The following is a 21,779-nucleotide window of genomic DNA, read 5'->3' as shown; positions in this document are numbered from 1 at the left end:
ATATACAGGTGCTGGTCATATAATTAGAATATCATCAAAAAGTTGATTTATTTCACTAATTCCATTCAAAAAGTGAAACTTGTATATTATATTTATTCATTACACACAGACTGATATATTTCGAACGTTTATTTCTTTTAATTTTGACGTTTATAACTGACAGCTAAGGAAAATCCCAAATTCAGACGCGGCACAGAGGAGTGAGTATGAGGAACATTCAGATACACAGCCTGATTCAGTCTTCTGAATTGGGAGTAGCGAACATGCTTTATAAACTTCTTTCAAATTAGAATCTGTTGGAGAGATAAAATGTGCAAGATAACGTATATGTACTAATAAAAACATTAAAAAAAATTATCTTTTACTCTCCAGTAATGAAAGCAGAACTGATAAGGGAGCCCTTGATACTGTGACACAGCTCTTTCAAATTAACATTACCTTTTTTGCAGTGGCGGTAGTTTGTATGTCCATCTATAGTTGCCATCATCTAAGGTCTTTTGAGTACTGGTATCATCTGAAGTCCTGCAAGTCCTGCAAGTCCTGTGCTGTGCAGTTTCTAATAACCCTGGGATGGACATTTGCAGAAACAGGAAGGCAAAGGGAGAAAGATTAGCATAGCTGCTGTTCATATCATTTCAGGCAATGTGCACTTTTTATTATTTCATCAATGGAGTACATTGAGTACTATTTTTAATCTAGTAGGTTTAAACTGAAATAATTTTTCTAGATCCCTTAATAAACATATTATTTGTTGTCTGTTTTGGGGGAACAGACACAGTCTCTATAGAATGGACTGCATATGCCAGAGTAACATTTAATACATTTTAATAAAATTTAACTGGGAGGAACATCATAATTGTAATTTACACAACCATTCAAGAGTTTGGGGTCTGTAAGATATTTTATGCCTTTATAAAAAAATCTCTTATGCTCACCACGGCTCCATTTATTGAATCAAATTACAGTAAAATAGTAACACTGTGACTATTACAATTCAAAACAACTCTTTTCTATGTGAATATTATGTTAAAATGTCATTTATTCCTTTGATTAAAGCTGAATTTTCAGCATCATTCCTCCAGTCTTCAGTGTCACATCTTCAGAAATCATTCTAATATGATGATTTACTGCTCAAGAAACATTTCTGATTATGATCAATGTTAAAATACAGACGTGCTGAAATTTTTTTTTGTTGGATTCGTTGTTACATAGACTCCAAACATTTGAATGTTAGTGTTACATGCATCAAATTATTCAAAATCATCTGTTTCAAATAGTGTTCCTGTAGCTCAACTTGTAGAGCACTGCGCTAGCAAGCAAGCGCAAGGTTGGGGGTTCGATTGCCTGGGAACACATGATATGTAAAAATTGATAGCCTGAATGCACTGTAAGTCGCTTTGGATAAAAGCCTCTGCTAAATGCATAAATGCAGGTCTTTTGAACTTTGTATTCATCTGTGAATCCTGAAAAATAAAATGCATCACAGTTTCCACAAAAAAAATGAAGCAGCACAACTGTTTCAACGCTGATAATAAGTTTTTTGAGCAGCAAATCAGCATTTCTGAGGGATCCATGTGAGACTGAAGACTGGAGGAATGATGCTGAAAATACAGCTGCACATCACAGGAATAAATTAGTTTATAATGTATTCACATAGAAAACAGCTATTTTAAATTGTAATAATATTTCACAATATTACTCTTTTTACATATTTTAATTAAATAATTACTACAGAGGTGAGCAGAAGATAATTATTACAAATTGTATCAACTTCAAGCTTTTGAACAGTAGTGTACTGTATATTTGAGGTTTGACTTACTGTACTAGTCTTGTGGTCAATAGCATCTTGGAGATGTTGTCTTACAGTAGGTTCACTCCGACTCTGCTGGATGCAGCAGGCCATCAGCACTGAAGAATCTAGGAACAAAACAAGCTATTTGACACAGAGCCAACAATATTTAGTCTGCAGTTCCAGGTTTATTAGATGGAAACAAGCTAGAGCAAGTGAAATGCAAAAAATAAATAAATAAAATAACAGATTCATTGCGATATATGTTGTGAAAAAAATGCATATTAGGTTACTTAACCTTTTCAGCGCTTCCTACATCTCTGTCAGCAGCTCCCTTCAGACATATTGAAATCTTGGACACTCCCTTCTGTTGTAGAAGGATTATTTTATTATTCTTGAAATCGCAGAACAGTTTTATGTTTACCATAAAAGATCAAAACAACTTTAGTTTTCTGCCAATTTTCGCGCTCCTTGATAACGTGACGTCATCGATAAAGAGTAAAGTGTAAATGTTAAGGTTAAATAAATTTAGCAATTTCCAATCATCCATTGAAAGATTACCAACAAAACAGTCAAAAGCTATCATCTACAGATGAAGATTTGATTAAAAGCCCAAACTTTCATAAATAAGAGCACAATAGAGTTATCATACCTGACGATACGTCGTCTGAAAACGGTAGAAACGCTAACGGACTTTTTCGAAGACATTAAACCATTCCTATAAACTAAATAAACAACAGAAGCGAGTCAAATACAAGTAAGAGAAGTGTCAACAACAGTTATAAGTAGTATTTGTGTGATTTTATGGACTTAACTCACCTGAAAACAGTGAAATCAGCGAGAAACGGGGTGTTTCCTCGTGACATTTGCAGTGTTGCGCTCCGTTTCCATGCCAACTCCATCCGGTCCGCGCGCACGCCCATGAAAGCACGTCACGAATTAAAAGTCACACGCTTACGTTACATAAATAAAAATATGAATAAACATATGCCCCTTATTTTTTTTCTGTAAGAGGGGGCGCGGCCATTTGTAAATTTAATGTGTCTGGCTTTCGGTGTCATTCCAGCTATATTAGCTGTACAAACAGCTTGTTTTGCTGTTTACTGTTGCAAACTGCTGTATCTTACCATGTTATTTTAAATGTATTGTCTTAATTATGAACGTACTGGTTTGTAGTGCAAACAGTTTTACCGTTTACTGCACTTTGTTCTTCTTGATATTTCCCTATAACCATGACCATAAGTCTCACACATTCACATACAATTTCTTGGTGGATAGAATTAGATCACTACATAATTCAAAATGTCATTCAATCATGATATTGCTAATTTAAAATTCATTTTGTAGTTTTATAGCCCAGTGCAAAATGCCAGGCCTGCACATAATAGTGGGACAAAGTGGCACTTTTATAGTTTAAGATTTTGTATTGTTGCTTTTACGAACACTCATATATGTATGTATGCGTGTATATATATGTGTGTGTGTGTGTGTGTGTGTGTATAAGGTGCATCTTGAAGAAATGCGAATATCATGAAAAAAGTTCATTTTTTGTAACTTTTTTTATTAAAAAAGTGAAATTGTCATATATTCTAAAGATTCATAATTTTTTTTTTTTTTTTTTTTTTTTTGATGATTAGAGCTTAATTTAATGAATGTAATTATTGCATTTAAAAGTATAAAAAAGGAGTTAAACAAATATTATTTAATTATTTAAAATTATTTTTAAAGAAACTTTGTCCTGTGGTGTGACAATACAGATGTCACAATGGAGGACTTTTTTTTTTTTTTTTTTTATCACACCAAAGGACGTTTCAGCCTTTTCTGTCAATTAATGACCTTGCTAATCCAAGCTAACCTGTCATTAGTGGCAAGCAAGACACATTTGTAACATTTTCTAGGATTATGTAGCTTAACATGCACTTTTTAATAAAAAATATATATAATTTAGGGGTGTCATATTAATGCACAAGAAAGCATAAAAAATGTGTAGTGGTTCCGAAAAAGTTCAAAGGACATGGTGTCACACCAGAGGACATGGTACAAAAATGTAAAAAAATCGAATAACATTGCAACTTCATAACAGGTCCGTGTAGGTCAAATAAATGTGTGTATGTATTTATATTACGTGTCCTGAAATATTATGGGCGTCCAGTACTCAAAATAGTTGTAGAACTACTGACTGGTAAAGTAAGGTGATCTGCCAGGACGTGTCTTCAGAAAATGGCACATCTGGTCACCTGGTACAGGCCATATCTGGCCCACATACAACAAGCCAGAACTCAACCTAGAACCGGTTTGTCACACACGGGCCGGATCTGGCCCACACACAGCAAGCCACGACTCAAATTAAAGCCGGTTTGTCGCACACGGGCCAGATCTGGCCCACACACAGCAAGCCACGACTCAAATTAAAGCCGGTTCGTTGCACACGGGCCAGATCTGGCCCACACACAGCAAGCCACGACTCAAATTAAAGCCGGTTTGTCGCACACGGGCCAGATCTGGCCCACACACAGCAAGCCACGACTCAAATTAAAGCCGGTTCGTTGCACACGGGCCAGATCTGGCCCACACACAGCAAGCCACGACTCAAATTAAAGCCGGTTTGTCGCACACGGGCCAGATCTGGCCCATAAACAGAATGCCACAACTCAAACTAAAACCGGCTTGATGTGTGTGGGCCAGAGATGGCCCATGTAACCTCTGCCGCTGCCAGAACTGAGCCAGATGTGCCATAGTTGGCCCAGATGAGGCCCAGATATGTATGCTATCTGGGTAATCTTGGGGAGAAAGTGCTTTAACTGACGATACGCGAATAAAGCCGTTACATTTTTTTCCCGCTCATCAGGCATTTTAAATGATTCGGCGGGGAAACTTTATAGACGTAAAATATAAAAAAATAAGGATTAAATTACTAACATTAAAATAGGTTAATTATCATATGTAGGCTACGATATTGATTTGGTCTGTTAGTATTCCAAATCCCGAATAAAGTTTGAAGCTCAATTTGGATGTCCTCACGTGATCACATGTCTGCAGTGATTGGATGATCCAAACCCTATACTAAAAGTGCATTTATATGTATGCTGCTGATAGTTTACTAATTAAATACTTTGTACACTTTGAAGTATAGTCTCAGTAAACTACAAGTTTATTAGTTTTATACTGCAAATAAGTTTTCATTGAGTGAACTTTACAACATACTTTAAATTTAAATATACTAATATGTCCCTATTTAGGTTTTAATGTGTATATATTTTGTTACATTAATATCTGAACATACAAAACATTCAAAGAAAGAACAGGTATCTGCTTCTAAGCAAAAACATTTTATTCTAGCTTCATGCATTTTTTAAACACTTTAATGTGGGTAAGTTTGATAAAAAAAAAGCTGAAAAAAGACTATGAATTTGATTCAGAATGATAATCAAGACGTATATGGAGTCGATCAACACCACAAAACTTGAATGTAATTATTACCTCTTCGTCGGTAGACTTTTCATTCCATGACGTTACAGTTTTGATGCTGTTTCATGTCAGATGATCGTGTTGCATGTGTTTTCTTCTTTTTCTTCTTCACTTGTGTTTTTTTGGAAATTCTGTGCAGAAGATGTGTTGTAGCGCCCTCTATCGTATAATAATGAAAACACAGATTCCAGGAATAGCTCAAATATATTTAGACTTTTTGTAAGTATAAGTCAGGTATACTTAAATGTCATTTTAAGTATATTTCTGAGAAGTACATAAAGCCCATTTGTGAGAAGTACATAAAAAGTAAACTAAAAGCATACTTTCCTATTTTTTTGTTTAAAAGAAGCATACTAATAGCACATTTGAATAAACTTCTTTTTCGTAAGGGTTAGCAAGCTAACACATTCACACTTGTATACAGTGAGCATTGATTAGGCCTATCATTGTTTACATACTACAGTACGTGTGTCTCTGAACAATGTTATTTTGTTGTAAGACACATCTGAAAGAGGATTTCATTACTCTTAAAATTATAGATATTGATTGTTGATCAACACTGCATAGGAATCGTCAACCATAGATGAGATTTTCAGTTGTACAGCTGTTGAAATAAGTCGATGCTAGGACATACAGTTACATATTAAGTGTGACTTCTGTGATACATTAGAGAAGTATCACAGTATTTACAAATACTCAAAAATATCACCTGAAAGCTTATTTAGGTTTAAAGTACCAGTGGTGTGAGCAGAAACAAGCTCTAATTAAATATGACAAAGGCATTAGACTGGATTACATTGATTTATCAGTGTAACTGTCCACAGGGACTGTGCAGATGGACAGCTCATTAATATTTCAGATGATCTGATGTGAAGAAACACTCAGTTACTATGAATAACCAGCAGGTGGCGCTGCAATAGAGCCAGTGTGTGCTAGGATGGATAAAATACAGTCACTCAAACACATCAAATACACACACTGTAATGTTTTATTAACATGTTGAAGGTGCTTCTTCATTTTGTTGTAAAGTTAAAATAAACAAACTGGTATTCAAGTACAAACCATATACAAAAGACGTTTTTTATTCGATCACATTGCAAAAAACTCAAGTGTGTCTCACTGCAATACACACAATGCTCTCTCGCTCAATCATACTCTATATGCAGTGTCAGAATCCTATTTTACAATCACATGATGAAACCTATCCTATCACTCCACTGTTCCATAAACATATTAAATCTAAGCTTTATTAATCATAATCATACATCACAAAAGAGAGTGAACTCTAAACATGTGACACTCAGATAAAGAGGTTTTAATTTTCATTCATGAATAAAAAAAATGTTGTAAATGATATCATTGAAGTCTATTCCAGTTATTTCTTAACACAAGCATTTTATAATAAAGCATTCAGAACATAAAGATATTTTTTTTTTATTGTAAAACATGTTAAATTGTGCAAACCATCTTATCAGACCTGAGGACATGTTTCTGTGAATCAGAGCAGCACAGAGTAAAATTAAAATGATTATTATTATTTTTATTTTTTAAATCTCTGAACATGAAACAGAAATGCTCTCAAAATAATTTCATGAAAAAAATTTCTAAAAATATTGTGCTTGTAAAGAATCTTTGATTCTCTGTTCGGACAAGTAAAACTAAAAAAAAAAAAAAAAAACATTTAAAAGCATTTTTATAAAAACTTCATTACTTACACCTGCACATTTAAAGGATTACAAATTTAAAGGATGCCATGGTTTGTCATTTGGAAAGTCGTTTACAGGATTCATCTGGGGGAAAAGACAGATACAAATATTTTAAATCACAATAAAAATCATTTTCATCAATTTTATGAAATCTTTTTTTATTTATTTTTATTAGGCCTAATGTTTTTTAACTGGAGCAGGACTGTGCCAGATTCAGTTTTTTATTTTTAAGGAAGTTGCACTCGAGCAAGTGTTATTATGGATCATGAACTCATATTTTAGCCAAGAAGCAATGCCTTGATGTTTTTGACTCTCATTCTGACGGCACCCATTCACTGCAGAGCATCCATTGGTGAGACACTGATGCAATGCTACATTTCTCCAAAGCTAATGAAGAAACAAACTCATCCTGATCTTGGATGGCCTGAGTGTGAGTAAACTTTCAACTAATGTTCATTTTTTTTGGAGAGCTATCACTTTAAGAGAAGTGCACGCAAAAACAATGATAAAGTCAAAATATGAGCTTTATGTTTATTTAGTAAAGCACACGTGCATAGACAAACATGTGTTCTCCAAGCTCTCTAATACTACAGATTACACACAAACACACACACATCTACGTCTACATGCAGTCATTCAGCAGAATTAAAGATGCATTTAAAAAACACATCACAGTTATTTCTTCATCGAGGGGAATAAACCTCATTTAACTTGTGCACTTTCAGTGTCAGTGTAGCTTATGCTTCACTTCCTGTTTGACTTCATCAGAAATGAAAGTTATTAACAGAATTCTAAATCTGTCACTTCTTTAATTTGTCACAGAATGGCCAAAGAGTTTATTAATGTTTCTTTTAATAAAAGAATATAAGGTTTGTTGGTTTTGCTTATATGTTGATGATGTAGTTCAAAGCCACTGACCCACTTTGAGGAACCGAGCCCTCCCTGCGCTCTCATTCACACCGCTGCGAGAGACAAGCGCCGCGCTCTCCTCGTCCTCGTCTTCCTCCGGTCCCTCGGTGTCCTGCTCGTCGTGAGGAGAGGACGGGAGCGATGCTAGCGCACAGTCTTCTGAAGGATACTCACACACTCTCTCCAGCTCAGCCTCGTCGAAACACACCTTCACCTAAAGCACAGCGGTCAGGAAACACATTACTGCACAGTCTGGGAAAGCCAAGTGCTCATGATAAAAATTAGAAAAGAGTTTATTTTATTTTGTTTCCACAGAAGAAAGTCTTTCGGGTTTGGAACAGCATGAAGGTTTGGCTGAACTAATGTGTAAATGCATACACTGATAAAAATTGCAAATTGAAACAATAATGATTGTAGTATGTTTGAAAATAAAATACTATTTCAGCTTTTCTACGGAACAATTTCACATTTAATTCAAAGTAAACCATGCACCATTTTTCTCTCTCTCTCTCTCTCTCTCTCGCTGAAACTTCAACCAGTTGAACAATACAAGGATAGACAGAAATCTGCACTTTTAATTCCTTCAAATAAATAATCGAAAATTGTCTAAATTATTCTTGAACTGATTTAAGGATTTAAAGGGAGAAGGTTACATTAAAACACATATTTTAACATTAGATGTTACATTTTATAGATGTGTTCTAGTATACACAGCTCTGCAATTACAATGCATTTACATCAGAAGTGGCTGTAATTAAATTAATTACAGGGAAATTAAAAGTAATCCCTTACTTTTTCAAGGGCAAAGAAATTAAATTACAGTTATAATTATAAAGCAATGCGTTCCACCCAAAACTGGCACTAAGACATTTCAAAGAGTTTCTTCAAAGGTGTAACTGTTCGAGCAGGACAGACATCATTAAAAGGTTAAACCACAGCTGAAAGCTTTTACCTAAACGTATCTTAAATCAAAGCAGAAAATATTCAATCCATAAGGTCATGACATTAAATGTTGCATGTACTGTAGAAAAAAATATATATATTATCTTGTTTTTCAGTGCAACTATTGAAACTTCCTCAAAACAAGATACATTTACTTGAAATGCACAATGAAGATTTGATGTCTTCTGAGAAATTGATCAAAATTAAGAGAGATTTGCTTAAAACGAGAACAAATATATGCCAATGAGGTCAGGAAAATACACCTGTTTTCTCCTCGAAAAGGTCATTTTTCGGACCTCACTGGTCGATATTTTTTGTTGTTTTAATTAAACTCACTTAATTTTGATCAGTTTCTTTGTGCCCCTTCCATTTTCTTTAATTGGTCTTAAGAAGTCATGGATTTAGCTGTTTAACAACTGTTTATATCCAAAGCAACTTATACTGCAAAGGTGACATTTAACACTTTACAGCTGCTCAGAAGCACTTAAATGCATTTGCACAAAAATTATGAATAGATTTATTTGATTAACTCTTAACTTGGTTGTATATCCAATAATCAATACATAGCATACTTGAAATCACCTGCCATTAACCCTTTGAAGGTATTGTATATTATTCGAACAAGGCATCCAAATGATCAACACAATCAAAACTTTGCTGCTAAACCTGTTGCACACATGTCTTTTACGGTAGAATATAACAATTAAACACTTGCATTTGAACACATTACATTTTTTGACTTATTTCTTATGTCAGGCTTTTTTAGGGTTAATGCTGATAGCTCATAGCAGTGAACCCTCAAACATGCTGTACGATAAAACAGAAATAACACCGTGGACATGAAGTTATACAGAGAGGAGCAGCACTATAATGGCTTAAGGTTCAACAGAGGAAAGTGTAGCGTCACCCCCTCTGACAGATTAAGAGCCGGTGAAGAGTCTGACGTCAATCGCTCTGCAGGGGGCAAGCGGTAATACTGCCACATTACATACTATTTCTGTTGTACGAAGAGTGGAAACAGTACAAGACACAGGTGATCTTCTAGATGCAACAGAACGTTTAGCACACAGCCAGAGAAGTGTGTAAAATACTGATCCTCACAGTCAATCTAAACAACAGGCCGAGTGAGCCCAGTCACAGATCAGAAAACTGTCTCCAAACACAGTCAACAAGCGTGAACTGTAAGGAGAGTGAATGTTAGATGTGGTCAGAGTGTAAACCGGGGTAATGACTCTTGGAGCCAACACACTTTCACACATTCGCTGTTAAATGTAGCACATGTACACGTGATACTGTCCATCATACAGCATATAACTGATAACCCTAGGTTGTTCTTGGTTTTATGCATTATCTTCTGTACTGTACGTGCTACAGGAAGTGACACAGCTCAGGAGGAAGTAGCCAGAGTTGTCAAAAGACTACTTTATAGAACCCCAAATCTTGCAGCTATAAAAAAAACACATATAGCTAAAAAGAATACATATATAATACTCATCACCTTCATCCATGTCTACAGTTTAGCTTTTCATGCTATGCTCTGCTTTTAATATCTTGTTTTTGTCACTTTAATTTGAATAAATAAATAAATAAATAAATATAAATAAATATATTTTATATATATATATAAATATATTTTATATATATATATATATATATATATATATATATATATATATATATATATATATATATATATATATATATATATATATATAATTTACACTATCAATATTTAATTATTTACCAAATTATTCACAGTTCTGTGATGCTGGTTAGTCAGTTGTGAGGTAAACACATATTAATATACATTTTGTTTTTTTAGTAAGTGATTTAAAATGATATATATATATATATATATATATGATTTAATAATTTAAATTCCATTATTTTATTTTTTAACTTTTTTTTTTATAAAACTATTAACATTTCATCAACTTTATGTATTTCCCCTACAAATCCCAGTTTAAGGAAGAAACACTTTGCCAGATAATATACCATAGTTCATTGGCCTACATTTATGCTAATGAAGTGAGTTTACGTATTATAATTTTTGACATGCAGTTGTAACTACAGGTTTTTCTGTATTTTGCAAATTCACTTAACATAACTATTTCATTTATAAAACTGAATGCTTTCTCCACTATTATAGAAGCTTGTGGTCTTCTGTCTCAAGAGTCCGATTTCATTGTCATCTTCCCTTCATGTACATTTGACTCCAGTTCCTGGCAGAAGTTAGTGTATGTGGTTACACTGATCGCCACAATGCAAACATACTGCTCTATTAACTCCCTGTGAAAACCCAGCTAAATTAAAAGGTCATCCTTCTGTTCCTAGTAGAATGCTGCCAAATTCTCTCGTTCCCTCTTTCTGCTCTGCTGAGTTCTTTTGTGCTTGCTGTGTCCCACTTACTACAATGAGCTGTGTTTGATGAGAACAAGCAGTGCCATTAAACCTCATATCGGAAGACAGGAGCAGGACCTTATATCTCTCGGAGTAGTTGCTGATGGGTGAGATGCAGAGGTTTCCAGAAGTGAAAGTTTCCAGCATTGTGTGTTAGTATTTCTTTTCAGCTCTAGGGAGGAACTTCAAAGATATTGAGAGGAAGCCAAGCATTCAGTAGTATATCATGTGTTTCAGCCTCCCTGACATATCCTGCAATCAGATGCCATTATAAATGACTTGTGGTCTCTATGTACTGTAATTCCCCCTATAGTGTAACCTAAGAATAAAAATAAGACATGACTGGAAGTAATAATGATGTGCAGTTCAGTAAGTCAGATGTCCATTAAGCAATCCCTGTGGTTAGGGTTAGGGATTAGAAAAGGATTTGTGAAACTGATAGTTCAAGAGTTTGTCTTTTGTAACAATCAGACTGCATTGGTCAAGGTTAGGTTTGTTTTGCGTGAAAACAGCATATACAGTGCAACACAATAGCATGTTTCTTCATGCTTGTAGAGATGTTGAGTATAAAGTGTTCTGTAAACATCCTGACACTGTTATTCTTATTCTGTTTTAGACTTAAAGCTACATAATGCTTTGCCTTGGGTTATTCTTGACTAACAGACATCGAGGTCAGGCAGGACAGTGTCAGGGTGAAAGGTACTGAAGAAGGCATGACTGCAATAGATTAACCCCAGTCTATTCATAGACATGCATTCTACTTTGAAGTCAGGTATTTAGTGTAATGGTCTCTTTTGGTTGATTGATTTTAAAGGTAGGAGTAATCATATTTTTATGACTTGGTTTGTTTGTTAATTACTCAATGAATGTTTTGTACACAATGCACAATGAATCGGGTGTTTCCGAAAGTAATTTTCCAATTTTTCTTTTTTTCATGAGGGTTTAGATGTTAACTCACACAGGGACTATCTTCACCTGTGGACTGTTATGGCGTGAGAGATAAGCCTAATCCAGGCTTAACGCTGAGCAACTGCTTTGGCCACAATCAAAGACGACAGAGATATTCTGGCATGAGTATTGAGAGATCACACTTTGATTCGCTCTTAGGAATCTATTCTAAGTGTAATTGTCTCTTTTTTGAAATAATAATAAAAAAAAACTCACTAAACCATAACCACACATCTAAAACATTGCAAAATGCTAGCATATCCCATTATAGCATGCTCCGTGGTATTGGCCTAATACTAAATAGAAAAACCCACTCACTGTTTTCGGTGTCCCTTTGCTTTTCACCAAGCATGACCGTTCAAGGTTCTGGTAGCCTCCAATCACCTCAATCTCTTCTGCTTTGGGATACCGTTTCTTGCCTGGCTCCTTGGTGCTGTTGGGAGCAGGGGTGGTCATATGGCCCTGGGGGGCTGCTTTTGGCACTGCAGGGGTCACTGGTGGGATGTCACCAGACAAGGCTGCCCCCGCAGGTCTTCTAGGGGTGATTGTGATGGTCGTTCCTCTCTTACCTGGTCCACCTGAGGCACTCCTAATGGAGAAGAGAGGTGGAGATGGAGAAGAAGAGGGGGATGCGGTGCATGGAGAGGATGACGATTGAGAGTTTTGTTCTGGAGGTTTCTGAGAGTTTTCTGCTGATTCGGTGTTCCGGGCGTTGATTGTGAATGACCTGACCTGCTGGGGTTTAGGGGGTTGACTTTGGACTTTCTGTTGGGCTTGTGGAAATCTGGGACTTGTAGATGTTTGGGATTTCTGCGTCTCTCTTAGTATGTCTGGTTTCTTCTGGCCTTCAGCTACCCTAATTTCTGGTTCTACAAGCGGACAGCTCTCCATGGTTGGTTGTGCCTTTTTGTCGTTGTGGGTACCACATCCTGCTTCCTGTTGTCTCAGCTGTAATCGTTCCACCTGCCGCTGTACCATCTGAGCACCCGTCGACTCCATCATCTCGTTTTTGTGACTATCCTTTCCATGATTCCACAGCTTAGCAGTTTCTGGCAAGATGTCTGGTGACGGTGATTGTCTGATGGGGTTGTATATACCCTGAGCTCCGCTGTGTGAGGGCATATTAGCTTTCCTTTCGCTGATAAACACAGTCCTGGACCCCACAGTCTTTAGGTTATAGATCCGGCTCATGGCGTCCAATGAGTCTGAAAGTGGTGGGGAGGGAGAAAGAGAGGGAGGAAGGTACCCTTCCTCTAACGACTCTTCCTCTCTTTCCTCTTCTCTTTTGTTAAACTCCTGTGTTTTCCAGGCGATGCACGTCCCTCGCTCCTCTACATTCCTTTCTGCTTCCCTCGGGCAGATATTGCTCTCTAATACATCTCTTGAGAGCTCCCCAACTTCTCTTTCTGTCGAAGCTGACTGCAAGAGTGACAGAGAAACAGGAACAGGAAGCTGAGGGCTTGCCTTTGTCATGTTAACGTCCTGTGTGACGTCAAACAGTCTGAGAGTCTGTAATGTGGTTTCTTCCTGTTCTCTCGCAGTTCCCACTGCTTCTCTGCTGCCCTCTTCTTTGTCATCATCTCGTCTTTCCTTCTCTTGCTGGCGAATTCTCTCTCTCAGAGACTCCACTCGGGTCAGAGGTCGCCCAGCCTTCCAGCTCCCTCTCCTCTCCACTTGTCCTCCATCTTGTTTATCCCCAGCAGGGTGACTTGCCCTCCTTCTTTCTGCTGATATATCGACTCCATAAAATACAGTCCTGGGAATGGTAACTCTCTCTTGTGTGCAGAGTTTGCTTTGGGCCAGTGTAACAGTTTGTTGTTGGGGTTCTGAGGTAAAATGTTTTTCCTCAGTTGCTTGTTTTGGAAAGCTTTGATACTGTCGATGCTCTTTTTGATCCTGGTTACCCATTTCATCAGATATCCTTTCCATGTCTCCATGTGAAAACTCACACCCTGCCCTCTTGAGTTCTCTGTCTGATTGGACTTTTACTATTTCACAGACTAGATCTTCTGTGTGTTGGGTAAGGACTGTTTGTTCAGCATAGGCTGTAGTTGGGCAACTAGAGTCCGCAGAGGGAGTGTCGACACATTGGTGCTGTATTTCTGCAGGGAAATCTATAATACTGTCATCCAAGATTGGGATATATATGCCATGGGGTTGTTTTGAAACTGCAACGGTTATTTCATCCATATTACATCTCTCTTCAGATTCTGTTGTGGCTTTGGTTTGGAATTCTATGGGTCTCTGTCTTACCGTCGTCTCTCTCTGCACTTGGCTCTTATCTCGGTGTATCTTTTTATCTATAATTATCTCTCTCTCATTCTCCTCTCTCACTTTCTTAATCTTTCGTTCTGAGCTGCTTTCTCTCTCATCATGTTTGATAGGGACTCGTTGTGCAAACACAACTTCATCAGGCATTTTGACAGAGGCCAAAATGAAGCCTTCTCCATCTACACTAGACGTCCATTCCTCTGTCTCTCCATGAACAGAGTCGTTCCTCTTATTTTCAACCCTTCTTTCTTTTTGTCTCTTTTCATGAATCACTTCATCAGGTTTGGGTCGTCCCCATCGCCTGGTGACCTTTGGTTCACTTCCTGATTGATCGGTGACCCTGGTTTTGACCCTGCGTTCAGAATACGACCTCTCCACCTTCTTAAAATCTGTCTTTTCCTCACAATCTCTAGTCTCCTGTTGGCAAACCACTCGGTCAGAGAAGCTAAAGGAGCGTTTGGGAAGTCCCCTGAATGTCGGACTTGTGTCCATTTCTTCAGTACTCTGGTCCTCCTGCACAAACGGGTCTCCTGTGCTGTATCTGGCCTGGTTTTTGCCTGTTTGGTTGAAGCACTCAATGCTCTTGGAGCGCGTTGGAGGTTTTGGGTGTTCACCGAACTTACTAAGCAGCTGACTGACCCGACCACTACACTCTAGAGTCCTGTGGTTCAGGACTCTCTCTGCTTTTTGCATGACTGTCCTCGACGTCATTCGCATAGAGGACCATATCCCCTCTTTCTCTAAATGCTCGCTCCCTCTCTCTGGGATCCCTACCATCTCTGTTTCCCTTCTCCTGTTCGTCATGGGAGGTTTGATGATTAATACTTCAGAGGCCGTAATTTCCGTCACGCTCCCTCCGCCAGCAAGAAACTCCCTCAAATCCATCCTCATCCTTTTCTGTTCCTCCTCAGCCTCGTTTTCTCTCTTATCCAGTTTTTGCTTACCATTTTTGTCTTTCTCAATAATGATAATATTGTTTGCCTGGATCGTGCGAAGACCTACGACTGAAGAAAACAGGGATGTACTACTCTCTGCCTCACTGCTTTCTCCCCCAATGCTTCTGTCTCGCTCTCTTCCCTCACTTTTATGTCCCATCTTCTCGACCCACATCTCTACATCACGTCCTCTCCAAATCTCCTTCTCCGTTTCCTCATTTCTTTCTCTCCTTCTATTATTGGCAGACTTTTTATATTCATTTTCTCCATCTTTATTCACCACCTTCCCTCTGTTATCTCTCCTAAAGCTGTTCTCAGAACGGATGAAGGGGTTCTGTTGGATGGGGCTTATGGTTTCTTTGGATATCTGTTTATGCACTTTATACCCAGTTTGATCATTCTGGAGGTGAAGTGTGAATTCACGCTCCACCTGCTCCGTGACGATGTCCTCAGTAATACCCAATATATCTGGAGTGTGCTGTCCTCCATCTCTCTCTTTCTCCCTCTCTCTTTCCTCATCCTGCTTTGCCCTCCTTCTCTGGATGATCCCTCGCTTCCAAGCCGGCATGCTGGCCAGCCGCTCCTCTTCTTCCCTCTCCTGTCTCTCTCTCTCCTCCTCCTCTCTTCGCTTTCGCTCCAGTAGCAGCTGTTTCCATTCCGGTAAAGCAGAGAGAGACATGACCACAGAGTACCTGCTGAAACTGTGCTATTTTACTAATCAGAAATTTTGCAGAAATGCAGTTTTATCCAATGACATCCAGGAATCCTGTCAAAACAAAATGATGTACACATAAGCTGTTGTATTTTTTTATGTGGTAAATCTGCAGTTAACAGTGCAACACTGCTGTCAGAATAAACACTGATGCTCTTACAGGTAAATCTATAACGGATATGTACACATTGTCAGATAAACTGTCTTATATCAGCAATATCCAGCGAAATGCAAGTCTCCCTGAAGTTAAAATGGGTAAACTTGTTTTAATTCAAGCATCAAGATATTAGCTTTAAAATAAATCTTAATGGAAAAGAGAATGTATATTTACGGTACACTGACTGATCACTTTTTGGTGTGTGTGCAACATTTAGCTTTTTATTTCAGGTCACTGGGTTTTCAAATTAATTTTTAAAGCACACATTTACATGCAATTTCTTGTATTACATTACATGCAAATACGCAAATGCGTATCAATGGCATTTTTTTCATTCCATTTATATGCAGAAACTGACTTTGGCGTGCATAGGATACGTCCGTGTTATAATTGCGTATAATACGTGCAAATAATAGGCATTTTTTGCGTGCATGTGGATTCTTGAATGGTGATTTGTTGAATAAAATAATTTTCTAGAAAAAAAAAAAACGTTCAAAGTATTCTATATTTTGACACTGATCTACTTGAAACACAAGAATCAATCTATAATGCTTTAAATAATAGTTTTTACTAACCTTATTGCTTCAGATTGTGTGGTCTGACTGAATTCCTGATTCAATGGAATAAAGTTTTCCTCGTTTCCACGCGCTCGACGTTCATCTTTCCATTAGTTTAACCACAAAAAGATGCATCACCAGTCCAGATAATCCCTTCAATCCTCCCAAAAGCAAAGCAGCAACCTTCTTTCTAACACGTTCCGATTAAGAAACCTCCAGTTAATTCATATTTCTGTGATTCCTTGAATTTAAGACTATATCGGTCTCGTGAACCGTAGCAGCAGTGTAGTAAATATTACCGGCTTTAGAGGCGCAGGACTGTAATCCCATAATTACATTAAACTCCAGCAGGAGAATCACAGGCACACACACACAAACTAATGCCTAAGAAAAGACGTTTAACTAAAAGCGCCGTCTGCTGCCCTCCACCTCCCCCTCATCTGAGTCCCTCCTCCCGGAGCCGTTAACGGGAGTGACGTCACGCGAGGTGACGGATGCACGGGAATTAAACGTCAGCTCTTAGATAACGTAACTGCTCAGCTGCAGTCCAAACATGCATGCATTAATTGGTGTCGTTTTTAGATATTATATAAATATCACACACAAACGTTAAAACAATAAATAGAAGTTAATGCAAAATACGCTCTCCTTTCACTGTATGCATAAAAGTTGACATAAATTAATCTCATAATAGACCCATTTTGTTTTCTATCCGATTTCCTAGAAATATACTTTTAATTTCTTATTATAATAAACGACCAAAAAAAACATTATTTCTTGCAGCATTTTATTTATTCCGCATTATTTAGCAAATATGATAACCTTATAAAACACACATTATGGTACAGAAAAAAGCCATATAATCAAGTCAATAAAGAAAGTTTAATAACGGTTTTAGCTCTAACAACAGTGCATTTTTTCATACTTCTACAAAAGTAATTTCAAGTTTATTGACCATATAAAAATACATTCTGTACCAAATTCTGAGGTCATTATGTAAACACGCTTCAAGCATTGAACATTTCCATAAAATAAAGGCATGTTTTGCAGTAGTATGACACTTAACCATGAAAAACACAGGAGCTCGGTACATAACGCAGCATTGACCCCATCACCTCTTAGTTGTGCGATGCTAAAGTATTTGCAAAAATAAATGTGTTATATAAAAACATGCATTAAGATGCAAAACTCTGGTTGTACAAAAGTCGTTATAAAAAGATACAAATGACCAAAATAACTTCATCCAATCTGTCTTTGTTTTCCCCCCCAAGTAAGTTGGCTATCTATATAACTATTCATTTGTAAATGCTAATTTTTGAAAGTTATAGTAAACACTGCAGATAGAAAAAAAATGAACAAAGGATGAAGACTTCAAATACTGGCAGATTTTGGAGTGGCATACTGTCATATTGCTCAAAAATACACAATAAACATATTAATTTCCGAGATAAGTGGCCAACACCTTACTGAATTAAACATTTGATTGAAGATTTGAAGCTTTTGTGAATCATTTGTTTTGAACCAGCAAATAACAAACTGCTAAAGTCTCGATTTCACAGTTTAATCATAACTGTTTCAAAACATTTCAGATGAACTATGGTTTTTACCTGATCTCAGATCAATATTATACATGTTTTATTATATAGAGAGATATTTGATGTGTTAACTGCATTCAGACTAGTTTGCAACTGGTTTATAAAAGGGGTTTATTTATATTTGGCCGTAGTTAGCGTTTACATAAGTTGTTTTGAGAGCTCTGGGGGACAAAAAGTTAATCATTTTGCTAAGCAATTGGTTCAAATGATTCAAAAAGCTTTGTTTTACCATAAAAAAATGCTTAGTAATGATAAGAAATGCAATATTCTGCATTTATTATCACATTTTGCATTCTGAAGTTGATGCATGCAAATAATGTTTCAAGTACTTTAAAAAATATATATATATATTTTGGACAGATTATAGTGTGTATTATGCAGTATTCTAGTATTTCATCCCAAACATAGCTTTAATTGTAATGCTGCCTTCAAGTCACATCAGTATGACCATATGTCACCCAAAGTCAGAAAGTGGCAGGACAATTAAAGCATCAAGGTGCAAGCTATTTGATTTTATTTTTTATTATAATAAGTTTTAACTGTTAACATCACAATTTAGTTTGTGTGCATTTGTTTACTGTTGATGAACTACAATATAGTTGGTTTAGAGGCAAGATGCTTGTGCAACAAAACTACATTTCCCATCATCCTCTGTTTCAGCACAAAAATGATCAAATGCACAGTAAAGCCTCAGTTACTCACTACATCTGCATCACTTGCTGTTCGTTCGGTTGCACTAGTGATAAATCTTTTTCAGTGAACAGAAATATTGAAATGATTTTCTACGTAACAACTTGAAGGCAGCATTACACTACTATTTGACCATGACTGTCCTTCAGTCGGTCTTATTGGTGCTGGTGCTCTGATCGCTGCCCTCTAGTGGTGCGGAGAAGAGCTGCAGTTTGCTGCGGAGCTGGCGGCGCAGGTAGCTGCAGTCCTGGGTGTCCAGCGAGTGAGCGAGGATCAGGTAAACGGACAGGTACACGGCCAGCAGGAGCCGGTCCAGAGGGAACGTGGGGAGGAGCCAGAGCACCGTGAGCAGCTCCACACAGACGGGATGCCTGAGGTGAGCGTAGAGCCGCTGCGCTCGTTCAGACTTCAGCAGGAGAGGGTCGCCCAGACCCAGACACTCATAATACACCTGACAAACACACAGGACAGATGAACGCTAAGTGCAATATGACACATAAAATGTGAAATATGTAATTTGGTGCATATGCACGCTCCTCAAAAGATCGTGAGGATCAGATTTGAGACTCTAAAACATGAGTGATGGAGAATCAAGTAAAGCTGAGCTGCTTCAGTCCAGTAAGAGTTCATCTGGAGACATTACTGACGTTATTCTGACCTTTATTTGATCACAATCAGGAAAGATTTGACACAAGAAGCTCCAACTGAAACTGGATGTTTGTGCAGTTACACTAAAATAGCTTTCACTGGATTAAAATTACAGAATGCATGTAGTAGATGGTATGCAACAGGTTTAACTTTAGAAATGTGCATATTAAAATATAGCTTTCGTTGTTCTTAACGCTTATTGTAGATGCAGATGTACCTGTTTGATGCCCAGTAGTTCGGGATAATCGAAGATGAGCAGGATACTGCAGATGATGGCCCAGCACAGGAAGTGTAAAATGAAACAGATGAGCGGGAACCAGATATCCCAGGGTGCAGTGCGCACTGACCACAGGCAGGGGGCGCTGGTGACCGGCTGCCAGTACTGCATCAACATCTACACAGAACACGAACTTGTAGTGTCACATTTCACTGCTACATTTGTGTTATTAAATTAACTGCCTAGTTATTTATTTACAAATGGTTTACAGGTTGTTTTTTAGGAAAGGGGTTTTCAAGAGTGCTGGGAGGATATGAAGAAAAGTTTAGAGAAAAATAAATAAATAAATAAATAAATTAATGAAAAAAAAAAAAAAAAAGTTAAAGTTTTGAAATGATTTATAACTAGACATTATAAATATATAACTTTAAACCCCAGGAAAAAAAAGCTAAATAGCTACATTTATTTTTATTATTATACCTGTACACCACTTGCAGAATTAAATATGCCTATAATGCAGCACACTAATGTCAGAAACGTTTTTGTTGCATGCGGTCACACACTAGTTTTTATGAAAATCAGGCAGATTGCATCCAATATATATGCATTAACGGAGATATACCTGCAGAGCTGCGGCGGTGGTGAAGCAGTACACGGATCTGGATAAAACCCCAAACACTTTCTGACAGACCTGCTTCACCGGAGTCCAGGCCAGCAGACTGTGCTGGACACTGAAGAGGAACAGAAGGAAAACATCCACAGCCACCGCCTTCAGCACCACCACATCCCGCAGAGCCACGGACCAGGGCACAGAGTCTGAGAAACACAGACACAAGACACAATAAAAACTTTTCGCCCAACGTGGGGCTCGAACCCACGACCCTGAGATTAAGAGTCTCATGCTCTACCGACTGAGCTAGCCGGGCTGTACGCTTGCCTGCGCTCATTCACAAACTTTTCAGCATATTTATAAAGCTTTAATATTTAGAAATCATGAAATAAAATTTACAAATACTTCAATAAGTGAACTGCATTTAAAATCAACATTAAAAACAAGAAAAGGCTGCTCTGAATCGAAGTTACCGCGAAAGTAAAAACTTTGAACAGCCTTACTAGTTATTACAAAGCAAATGTAAGTCAATTAAACAAAGACTCTTCCTTAATATTTTTATGTGCACATGGGTTCAGAAACCGCATATTAATATTTAGGCATAACCTCTTTATTATTAAACTTTCTAAGTTTGTGTGTAGTTCGAGTCGCGCTCCCTTACCTCGACACAGAGGCGCGGCCCCGCTCAGGTTGTGATAGATGGCACGAAACGACACGAAGCGAACGAAGTCTGCACCGGTCACGAACACGGACACAAAGGTAATTAAAGCAGAAACGCAGAGAAAACAGTCGCGAAAAGTCACCGACGCCATGATAATATTTATATCTCCAACGGACAAACACGGAACTTCCGGAAGGAGCGGCTGCAGTAACGCGCCAAAACCAGCAGTGGGCGGAAATGGTCATGATTTTCAAATGTGCACCTGTGCTATCTATCTATCTATCTATCTATCTATCTATCTATCTATCTATCTATCTATCTATCTATCTATCTGAGCAACATTCTTCTATAATGCCAGTAGCATGAGCAACATTTTTCTATAATGCCAGTAATAGTCGGTTTATTTTCGCTTCATATTTTGTGGTTTTAGTTGCATGATCTTAATGCAGTCAATCAGGAAATCATGTTCGCTCATTGCACGTCACTGAAACCATTTATTCTTGTTCTGAAACTGTGACAACGGATCTGATATCACTGAACACAAACAGTTCTGCAAGAAAATGT

At 37.5% G+C, this 21,779-nt stretch overlaps 2 protein-coding genes and 1 non-coding gene across 3 annotated transcripts; all 3 read right to left on the bottom strand.

Annotated features, from left to right (window-relative positions):
- Positions 1-6,343: 6,343 nt before the first annotated feature.
- On the bottom strand, positions 6,344-17,229 carry ppp1r18 (protein phosphatase 1, regulatory subunit 18). The gene is made up of 4 exons (XM_026289309.1): positions 16,813-17,229; positions 12,481-16,134; positions 7,882-8,086; positions 6,344-7,047 (listed from the first exon to the last, which is right to left on the bottom strand). Exons 2-4 carry the CDS (start codon positions 16,045-16,047, stop codon positions 7,019-7,021), a joined length of 3,801 nt encoding a protein of 1,266 aa, XP_026145094.1. The 5' UTR covers positions 16,048-16,134; positions 16,813-17,229; the 3' UTR covers positions 6,344-7,018.
- Positions 17,230-17,567: 338 nt separating this feature from the next.
- Positions 17,568-21,414, bottom strand: nrm (nurim). Its single transcript, XM_026289311.1, has 4 exons — positions 21,216-21,414; positions 20,567-20,760; positions 19,945-20,121; positions 17,568-19,530 (listed from the first exon to the last, which is right to left on the bottom strand). The coding sequence occupies exons 1-4, from the start codon at positions 21,364-21,366 to the stop codon at positions 19,225-19,227; spliced, it is 828 nt and encodes a 275-aa protein (XP_026145096.1). The 5' UTR covers positions 21,367-21,414; the 3' UTR covers positions 17,568-19,224.
- On the bottom strand, positions 20,798-20,870 carry trnak-cuu (transfer RNA lysine (anticodon CUU)). Its single transcript has one exon. It is a non-coding gene; the product is annotated as a tRNA-Lys (tRNA).
- Positions 21,415-21,779: the final 365 nt, after the last annotated feature.

This window comes from Carassius auratus, chromosome 19 (genome assembly GCF_003368295.1).
Source record: "Carassius auratus strain Wakin chromosome 19, ASM336829v1, whole genome shotgun sequence".
NCBI classification, from domain to species: domain Eukaryota; kingdom Metazoa; phylum Chordata; class Actinopteri; order Cypriniformes; family Cyprinidae; genus Carassius; species Carassius auratus.
The sequence above is the reverse complement of the archived record's forward strand: the minus strand, read 5'-3'. Positions and strand labels throughout refer to the sequence as shown.